General features: G+C 34.9%; 2 protein-coding genes across 5 annotated transcripts in view; one reads left to right on the forward strand and one right to left on the reverse strand.

Moving 5' to 3' along the window:
• TTC3 (tetratricopeptide repeat domain 3) overlaps positions 1-3797 on the reverse strand; it is a 71087-nt gene extending 67290 nt beyond the window's left edge. The window contains exons 1-6 of one of the 2 annotated variants that reach the window (XM_070944309.1): positions 3716-3797; positions 3177-3305; positions 1999-2083; positions 1069-1114; positions 724-859; positions 162-246 (exon numbers count right to left, since the gene is read on the reverse strand). In XM_070944309.1, coding sequence (XP_070800410.1) covers positions 162-246; positions 724-859; positions 1069-1114; positions 1999-2083; positions 3177-3202 — 378 coding nt within the window. In that variant the 5' untranslated portion in view covers positions 3203-3305; positions 3716-3797. The remainder of the gene's footprint in view (positions 1-161; positions 247-723; positions 860-1068; positions 1115-1998; positions 2084-3176; positions 3306-3715) is intronic. The other variant, XM_070944310.1, reaches the window with a different exon arrangement.
• A 156-nt stretch (positions 3798-3953) lies between these two features.
• Positions 3954-10713, forward strand: PIGP (phosphatidylinositol glycan anchor biosynthesis class P). Of its 3 annotated transcripts, none has more exons than XM_070943513.1 (6): positions 3954-4139; positions 5072-5184; positions 5697-5786; positions 7384-7456; positions 8829-8947; positions 9782-10713. In XM_070943513.1, the coding sequence occupies exons 3-6, from the start codon at positions 5705-5707 to the stop codon at positions 9898-9900; spliced, it is 393 nt and encodes a 130-aa protein (XP_070799614.1). In that variant the 5' UTR covers positions 3954-4139; positions 5072-5184; positions 5697-5704; the 3' UTR covers positions 9901-10713. The 3 variants fall into 3 exon arrangements, with proteins under 3 accessions (XP_070799614.1, XP_070799616.1, XP_070799615.1); XM_070943515.1 differs by having other exon boundaries at positions 5145-5184; XM_070943514.1 differs by lacking the exon at positions 3954-4139 and adding an exon at positions 4658-4809.

Here is a 10713-nt window from a genome sequence, read left to right on the forward strand (position 1 = left end):
GAACTTGGAAGTCCTAAGAAAGACAATGATAATTGATAATTCTCTGAAATACATTGTTCTTTAAGAAATATTCAGTCACTTTTTATGCTGTTCCTGAATTAATGTAGATTAATATAACATTAACATTTTGGATACCTTAAAATATTTTAAAAATTACTTACAGCAAATTTTTTTACTATATCAGTAACATCTTCTAAAATCTCGATTTGACAGAGTTTCTCCAAATTTAGCTCATCAAATTGGCAACTGTTAAATGTAGAAGAAAAGATGTTTAAAATCCATTATGCATTATTATTTATGAAATTCTATACCCTTGGATATATGTAATTTGTTTTTTTAAAAAGGGCATTACAACATATCTGATTTGCTCTATATTTGGATTTATGTCTGAAACCACAGGTATTCCTCATTCACTCAATAAGTCAAATACCTGCAATCAATCAGTGGAGGCAATTCTCAGCATACCTGCTATGAAAGAATTGATTCTGGGATTTAATGCATAATATCTTTAGGATTAGTGCTTCAAGCCACTGAAGTTGATTTTTTTACACAATTACTCTTGTCAATGTCATTCTGAATAACTTGCTCCAATATATTTCTTGTTACTTTATTCCAATCTGTTAACTGTTTTTCATAAGATTTTGTAAAACATATATAGGTTTTCTATGTTTATACTTTTAAAAATACAATGGACAGACAGAATGCAAATAAATATTTGTTTACCTGGGATCATGGCATTTCTTACTGGGATCACAATGAGGTACAAATAAAAGTGGTCTAAACGTGCATATTTTAATTATGTCACAGTATTTCTGCAGCTGAAAAACAGGTTTGCTGCACCACAGTTTGCAAATATCACCTATGGCACAAAATTGGGAAAAATGGGGTGGGGGGCAGAGAAAGACAAAATCAAAAACAACTGTCTAGTAATCCTCCAAGCCCAAGGATCTAACTAGTGAGTGTCAAATATTTTGTATCTTGTCTTTGTACAGCAAGATAACAAGGACTATTAAACAAAACCCAGATAAGAAAACTATAGAACAAAAAAAGCATTATCAGTTTAAATACCTGGTTCATACTTCTTTGGAGAATATTCATGAAATGTTCCACGCATCTAGAAACAAAGACATTATAAGTACCATTCTAAAAGTGTGAAGCAAAATGAAAACCAGCCCTGAGTTAAGCAACAGTGTTAATTCAAAAGTGGATGTTGAATGCTCTTCAACCAATACCAAAACAAATATAAACTAACCTCTTTGTAAACCATCCCCCTGCCCACTTGGGTATCATGGCAGACTAACAAAGGATCAGTATCCTGAAAAGCTGATTTAACATTGCATAGGCCAGCAAACCTTTCAATTCTTTTCTGGAGGAAGTTTTTTTTAAAAAAACGACCTTCTTCCTAGAAACGAATAAACTCTCCTTCTCCAAAAAAACTTTCAGTAAACACAAATAAGAAAATGCTAATATATAAAACACTTTCTGAAGTAAGCTATACTGCCTAGTGCTAGTCTTCCAATTAAGTCCGAATAAACCTTGTTTAGATTTGGATCAAGACAAGCTCAGTTATATGCTGCCACTTGATGAGAAACCATTGCCAATAGTCTAGTGTTCAAAATTAATAATATATTTACATTCCTGGTTGTGCATTTCACACCTGTGATGCCAAACTTTTATCAGAATATCTATGCAGAGATTCAAATAAAAGACATTAACTGAAATACACTATATAGCAATAGCACTTATGACTTATATACCATTTCACAGTGCTTTACAGCTCTCTCTAAGTGATTTACAGAGTCAACATACTCTGGGTCTTCATTTTACCAACCTCGGAAGGATGGAAGGTTGAGTCAACTTTGAGCTGGTGAGATTCAAACTGCTGGCAGTTGGCTGTCAGCAGAATTAGCCTGCAATATTGCAATCTAAGCACTGTGCCACCACGGCTCTTAATAGAAATTTCAACCAATAGTACATCCACACAGATTAAGTACTTACCAATTCACAACATGGCCTGATGTAAGGGCTATAAAGTGAGATGTACCTGATGTCTTCAAAAGTAGGATTTTCCATACTGCATGACCTTTAAAATGTAACAAACCATTTAGAAAAATGGATTTAACAAAAATGCTAATTACCCATGTTTTAATAAATTTTGGTTAAAAAAAACCAATTTGTTCTAAAACAAAATTGCAAACATTGTTTTAATAACTTATATAAATAAAATTAAAACAATTTAATTATTACATTAATTCTAGATGATCAGACATATATCCAAATATGTACTTCCTTGTACAAGTATATGACATACAAAAAATCCTTTTGGTTAGGTAGTTGTAAAAAGTGACAATTTTATGAAGGGAAATGAAGGGAAGAACCATCCTGCTGGATCAGGACAAGGACCATTTTATTCCAGTGTTTTGCTTTTCACAGTGGCCAGATGCTATGTAGTACTTGGGTGCAAAAAACAATTACATTCTCTTTTTCCACCATTGTTCTCTGCAATTGATATTTGGAAACTTGCTTCCTTCAACCTAAAAGTAACAGTGAATTTGCAAGCATTTGAATATGAATATATTCAATATCCTTTTAAAGCGACACAAATAAACAGCCATCAGTACATTTTGTAGTGATACATTTAACAAATTAAATGTGATCTGTACAAAGAATTGAAATCTTTCATCTTTTCCAAATCTTTTTCCAACCAGTATTGTTGAATGAGTCCTAGTCCTAATGCCCTAAGGAAGGAATTTTTTTCCCTTTAGACTTTCTCCTTGCTTTGTATAATATTATACAGCTCAATTATATCCTCTTTCAATTACACTTTTCCAACCTGCAGACTTATACACATTCTCCTATGGAAGCAGTTTGAGTCCCTTTTCAACTGTAAACAACTATACACAGTATTCCAAATGCAGACATACTATATATTTGTGAAATAACATTGTAAGGTCAATGCTTTTACTTTCAATTTCATTTGCCATTTGATTGACTGTTTAGCTAGCTCCAAAAGATATTTCCAGTGTTTTTCCAAATCGTGTTCCAAAAAATATCCTGAAAAATTTGGCACCATTTTTACGCTTGGCCAGTTCATTGCTTACCAATAAATTGATTTCATCTATGGGCAAGTTAAAAAGCACTAGTCCTTACACACAACCTTGCTGGATTCCTCTTACCGAATTCCTCTTATTCCTTGAATCATAACTGGGGCCACTCAGAACACTGTCAGGTCATCGAGGGGAATCTGGGAGGCCAAAAAGGCAGCTTACTTGGAAGCTGGTCCAGGAGGAAGCCTTCTGCGGTTGCTAGAGAGAATATCAGCGGAGAATAATGCCAGAGGGCAGGAACAGAAGTGGCTGCCCTTAAAAAATACGGAGCCTTCCCACGTCTTGGATGAGCTGCATCAGAGCATTCATCAGCACAGGAGTTTGCAGGTTGGGCTATCTGGCAATAACTGCAGTCCAACGCATTAGGAAAACGCCAGGCTGCCTACAGCGATTCCGAGCCAGAATTTGTACACCAAATAAGCACATCAAAAAACACTTTTTAATGTACTGCCTGAAGGCGGGTCGCGGGAAAAGGGAGCCCGGTAGGTCAGCCACGGAGAAGGCTGAACGACCGCGAAGTTTAATTAAAGCCGCGACCGCATCAATGCACGCAGCTTTTCTCTCACGGGACGATGGACAAGCCTTACGGGACTCCCCGCTGCTCTTACCGTCACGCCGCCTTCTTCTTTCCCCGAAAGGAACAATCACCGCCTCACCACGTCACCACCATCCAAGACGCCTCCGACTTACTCTGCCTCCTCATTGGTCCCTCACTGCATAGACTGCATAGCTTTCAAAAGAGGATGGTAAACCTTGCGCTTTCCGGACTGCGAACGTCACTTCCTGTACTGTGCACTTTCCGCCATAGAGAAAAGCGGCGTTTTTAATAGAAAGGTGTATGTGGACCAGAAGTCCTATCATCTTGTAGTCCGCGTGCAGGAGATGAGGAAGTTGTTATCTTTAACTTAATCGGATGACATGCGAAAAGTTTTCTAAATCGGATTTTTCCAGTTCAAACCCTTCCATATATCATATTCTTTGGACAGTTTTGGACGGTGGACCTACGCTGCATTTGTAGTTCTTCTATTAATGGTGATGCAGTAATAATTTTACTTTTTCTGTTACATAAATGGCTTCTAGTTAAACATACGACGATACGGAAATGTTTTAATAAAGAGATAACTAAATACAATACATTTTGGACACATTCCATTATCAATGATCGTTGATTATCCTGTGTTATGATTATTGCAATAGTAGCATTGATAGTGGAGTTAGCAAGCAGCGCACTGGAGCAGTTCCAATTGCTGTCATTTTGGGCATGAAACATTGGCAAGGAGGGGAACAGTTGAAAAAATGGCTTTTAGAAGCATGTAAGCTTGACAAATGTGGTTAAATATTAATGCTTTTGAACTAGGGATTGAATTTTAAATTCTGCTACATTACATATAAGGAAGTGTCTTAGTTTATAAGAATAATTTTTGAAGAGCCATATATATAATTTCAAGCTTTTCAGAAAATAAAAATTTCAAAGTAGCAATAAACCCCCCACAGGGTTTATTTCTTGTAAATGAATACAAAGAAATATCATTTGACCATGGTTTCCTAAGGTATCTCTCTCCAACTTGATGCCTTGCAGATGTTTTGGAGATATGACTCAGCCTTCCATTCTTCTGAGGTTGAAAAGAGGAACCAGATTGTTGAGGACAATATGGTGACACTTGTAAACTGCTCAGGGAGTGCAGTAAAGCAATGTGGAGTGGTATATAAGTCTAACTGCTATTGCTGTTAAAGCAGATAAGGTCTTCCTCTTTGCACCTCTGTGAAGAAGTTGTCCATAGTTTGAAAGATTCAGTTAAATGTAACGGGGGGGGGGGCTTTTGGAAGAGTTTAATACAGTAATGAATCTTTTGTAAGATTGTCTATGAGGGCTTTGATGTTTGTTTTGGAAATCTTTATTCTAACCGTTATTGTTTAACTATCATGACATTTATAGCAGATTTGTTTTTGTTTTGTTTTTAAAGATTTTTAGGACTTAAAATAAACACAACGTTGGCATCTTAAACATAGGAACAATTTTCTCTTCTTCACCCACAGCCACAGTTCTCTTGCTATTGGATATGATTTAAGATTAAAGGTAAACTTTGAATAAAAAGATAGAAAGGACTTTGTTTTCATTCTTTGCTGGCCAGTCACCTCAGTAAGAGCAGTTTATCGTGTGTGGCCTCTTATTTGATTTAAAAAAAAACTCTTAGAATTCAGACACTATTTAAAATTAAAAAAATAATTTTTAGCCTCTGAGAGATTGAAACTGTAGTTGCCAGGAAAAAACCATTAGGGATGGCTGATCTATTGGATATTGAAAATAGTAAATTACATGATTATCTATTATAAATTATTTGAATTTGCAGCCAGTTGTCTTGCATGTAGCTAGACATAAAGCTAATTTCCAAATACCTGATGGAGTGTGCTTTGAAATTTGAAATGTGTATATCCTAAGTAGGATATTAAAAGGGGATTAGTATCCATATTGTATTTTTTGAATACCATAATTTCATTTCTTTGGTCACATAGAAGTGAAATTATTGATAACCATAGTTAGGTTAACAAAAACTAATTGTTTTCCCTTTTCTTTTTAATAAAATTAAGGCATCAGCATGGTTGAAAATTCACCAGCCCCATTGCCTGAAAGAGCTATATATGGTTTTGTTCTTTACTTGGGCTCCCAATTTGCCTTTAGTAAGTAAACAACTTAAACTCAATAGTTTGAATGTTGTGATACAATATATCTCAAATTACATCATAAGCAAGATAGTATATGTATGTTGGCTGTTGCATTTCATTGTTGTCTTTTCAACATTGCCTATGCTGCAATTGAAAGGTTTGTAAAGTTTCAGAGTTAAAGTGCAATGTTGCATGTGTTACCTATACTGAAAATAAGAGTCATAGTTCTGAAGGTGCTGCACATGAGAGTAAATTATGTTGAATTAATTGCTTCTAATTAAAGATAGAGAAGATCTCAATGGTCAAATAGCATGTTAGATGGTGGACAGAATATCTTATATGTATTTGTGTTTATTTAAAAGACTTTGATAACAGATACTCCATGCTTTAGTGTCTATTCATAGATAGTCCATGCTTTAGTGTTCAGTTACCACAGCACTGAATGAAGGGACTTACACCCAGTCCTTGAAGTTCAAGACACTGTAACTCCGCTGTGGTCACATGAACAACATTTGGGCCCACTTTGCACACCTGCCTTGATGATGATCTTTTGGCTATCTGCAGCTGTGCCCACTTCATTATCCGACACTACTGTACCAGCCGAGGCCTTCTTTCACACTGATAACAGCTGAGGCTTCTCCCTCACCACACACAGGGTCTTTTTTCACATGCTAGGCATATTTCATGAAAGGCTCTGGGCGGGTCATGAATGGAGGCCTTAGGCGATAAGAGAAATCCTTGCTAAAGTCTTGGCTGCACAGGCCCAAGAAAAGGCAGCATGAAAGAAGGTCCTGGCAATGCAGTAGTGGTGCAGTGGATAAACTGGCAACCAAAAGGGCAGAGATTCAGGGAGGAGATAGGCAGATGGAAGGAATTCAAGTGGATGTAGAAGAGGCAGTCCCTAACCTTGCTGAGACTTGGGGCTGGGAGGGATCAAGTATCCACAATATTCAGAGAAATTAACTATATATTTTAACAATAATACTGACATAAATATTGGCATCAGAATAACCATTACCATTTTAAAACTTTTTCATGTATCCTGTGCCTCCCCAGAAACAAGATACTAGAAAGAGAGTAGCAATAATATTTTAAAATCAGAAAGCCCTGAAGTGATAAAATTATACACTTTCCTCATGTACAGTTTTAATCAAAAATTTAGGCATACCTGCTCAAATTGTATGTTTTGATGTATACCTAAATGAACAGAAGCTGACTCCAAAATTGACTCAGCTTTTATCTGATAGAAAGTTAGACTGAATTCTTTCTGCGGAGTTAGATGCATACATACATACATATTATTTATCTTATGTAATTGTAGCTATGAACACAAACAGCTATTTTCTAATGCATATCCATACAAAATATCCACCAATGATCAGAAATGCTGACTCCCTATATCAGAGATAAAACTAAATCAGCTCTTTTATTATGCCTGTTAAAAATGCTACTGAGAAGTTGTTAACTTACGTCCTTCAAACCAATTATGAATATGATTATTAAAATGATTCTTACATTATATGCTTGCCTTCTTTGTGGATATAATTTACCACTGTACTTAATTTTTTGCTTTTTGTCTGCCTGCTGTATCTCTATATATGGATATATGTAGTTCTGTATATTGTGTGGGCCTATATACCTGAATCCTGGCTGTTCTCGTTGGGCTTAACATACTGGCCTCAAAAGTAAGTTCTTAATAACACTTCCATTAAAGTTTTTCCTATTGAATCTACTGAATGATTTTACAAATACTATGTATATTTTAACAAAGCAGGTAATCCTCAATTTACAACAGTTCATTTAGTGATCATTACAATGGCACTGAAAAAAGTGACATGACTGCTTTTTACACTTATGACATTGCACCATCCTCTGGACACGTGATCAAAATTCAGACACTTGGCAACTGATTCATATTTATGACAATTGCCATGTCCTGGGGTGATATGATCGCCTTTTGTGACCTTCTGAGTCAATGGGAAAGCCAGATTTACTTAACAACTGTGTTAATAATTTAACAACTACAATGATTCACTTAACAACTTTAACAAGAAATATCGTAAAATAGGGCAAAACTCACTTAACAACTGTCTCATTTAGCAACACAAATTTTGGGCTCAAATGTGGTTGCAAATCAAGGATACCTGTATAATCTTGAATAAGAATAATCTCTGCTGATTCAGAAGAATCATCCATATAATTTACCATAATATTTCCAGTTGAATGTAAAGGTACTTGCCCCACTCCCATTCCCCCTCTTCATTATGTATGTGGCTCCTGATTCAGGACTTATGTGAAATTTAAGAACATATATGATGTTGAATGTGGCTTTTAAGTATGAGTAAAATTATGAAACTAAAAACCAAGTAGGCAGGACTGTGACCCTGAAAAGGAGAACACATAACAAAAACCAGACTGTTGACTTGTCTATGATATAAAAAACAGCATATAGTCACAAATAAATGCCAGGGCATTGGTATTTAAAACAAGATTGGTGTGGAGTCCTCAGTGTTCTCTGAGCTTGGTTGTTCACTTGCAGATGTTTTATTACATGACTAGGTAATAACCATGCACGTGGAGAACTAGGGACTTCACTGTTCAACCCTGACCTACATATATTTTCTTCTATCGGGACTGGCATCCCTAATTGTAGAGGCAAATCATTGTAAGATCATCCCTTAAATTTTATATGAAATATTCCAGTTCTAGAGATCATAATATGATTTACATTATTTTCTTTATATGTAACAATCCAAAGATATATAATCTGTAACCTTGTGTTTAGGGGCTCTTTTGCAGTCCTTTGGTGGAAAGAAAGAATCTCTGTCCATTCAAAGTGTACTACTTATACAGTTCTAACTAAACTTTTTACATTCCCAGAATTTTGAATTAAAGAGCCCTAAGATTTTAGACTTTCTTTCCAAACAAACCACTCCATTCCCTTATCATGTTGCTAATTCTCTTCTTTTTCTACTATACTACTATACTATATTGATAGTTGTTTTATTACATTTTCTCATACAAAACACTATTTCAAGTGTTGTTTCTACTTCCTAGATTCTGGGCTACTGCATTGCCTGTGTATCTTTTAGTTGCTGTGGGAATAGGCTATGTACTCCTCTTTGGTATTAACATGATCAGTACAGCTCCACTGAATTCTACAGACACTATAACAGGTAAGCATGAGAACTACAAAAATATACCTAGAACTGTTTGCAATGTACTCTTAACACTTTATTGTGAGATGAACAGGCTAATCTTTCAAGTATGTGGTTTTTTTGCTTTATGTTGCATTATTAACCCACTTTTTCCAGCAAGCCGGGCTGGCTTAAGAAGAAATTTTAAATGTTTTAATTGGTTTGTATTTTTAATTTTGGGCCAAATTTATATATATTTTAATTGTTTTTTAATATTTGTATTTTATGTTTTTTAATTCTGGCTGTACACCGCCCTGAGTCCTCAGGGAGAAGGGCGGTATATAAATTTAAAATAAATAAATAAAATAAATATTTGCATCATTATGTTTTAGATCACAGAGCCAGTTTGATCTAGTGGTTAATGCACCAGGTTAGAAAGTAAGAGACCATGAATTTAAGTCCATGGCTAGCTATGAAAGCCAGGATGATTTTGGGCCAGTTACTCTCTCTCAGCCAAACTCACCTCAAAGAGTTGTTGGGAAAATAGGAAGATGAAGATGTGTTAGATATGTTTGCTATCTCGGCGTATTTGTAAAAATAATAGAAGTGAGATATAAAATGAATGAATGAATGAATGGCTTTTTCAGAATAAAGTTTCCAAGGTGATAGTGTACTGACTGTAATGGCAAATACAGACACTGTGAAAGTTATAAATGCAGGCACTGCTCACAAATTTACTTTTTCATCACCACTGTACCTGCAAATAGTTGGTGTCAGAAACAGTCTCTAACATATTTCTGCAATAAATAATTTCTTGCATTCTCACTACATCTAATAAAAAATGTATTTGTGATTTTTAAAAATCTTTTACAGATCACTATGCAAAAAATCAAAAACAGAAAATACCACAAGAAGCAGCAATTCCTGCATTAAGAGATATTCCTATTCATGAAGTAAATAAAATGTTTTTTCTTAAAGGCAAGGAGAATTAATCTAGAGGCTTATGTCAGAAAGTATTTAAAATTTGCTCTCATGAAACACGATATAGAAATATTGACAATGGGGTGCCAAAACACTTGACTTCAGACAGCTTACATAAATTAGCCCTAAAATAAGACTATAATAGCATTTTAAGGATTAGGTGGAGCCCCTTCGGGCATCGTATTTCCACAACTTTGATCCATTCATCCTTAGTCCAGGTTGCTTTTTTCTTATATATTGCAGATAAAGTTTTTCATTTCTTCTCTCCTATAGCTGATACTGTATTCTAAATTATTTGAGGAAAGTAGTTTCCCCTGTAAAGTTCTGTTGACAAATCCTGCTAAGTATTTCTCTATGTCAATATAGTATATTTACATGACAGTGAATTTAGCCACTTCTCAGTAGTGTTCTGTTTTGTATAATAGCTAGGCTATGTATTATTTAAGGATACGTTCCAAGAGCTAATGTATAAAACTACCAAATGTGGCTGTTATTTTTAACAAGGTACACCATGTAAAATTATGATCATGTTTATTATAAAGCATCTTAGATAAGTGCATAATAGAAAAGTTATGCTGGATCAAGTCCAGAATCATTACTCTTAGACATTTAGATGTGATTTTTCTTCCATGTTCATAGAAAAATTTGCAGCTAAAGTAAACAAAGTTCAGATTTTTAAAGTTATACTGAATGTATTCCAATGTGAAAGTAATACTATAAATAATTCCAATTGAAATGCAGACCTAAGTCTTGAATGTAATTGTTTCATAACTAGTCATAATATTTATATGCATGCTGGTTAACAATTAAAGACATTTTCCTTA

Source organism: Pituophis catenifer, unplaced genomic scaffold, assembly GCF_029215685.1.
Source record: "Pituophis catenifer annectens isolate HBS135680 unplaced genomic scaffold, rPitCat1.0.hap2 SCAF_4, whole genome shotgun sequence".
Lineage (NCBI taxonomy): Eukaryota > Metazoa > Chordata > Lepidosauria > Squamata > Colubridae > Pituophis > Pituophis catenifer.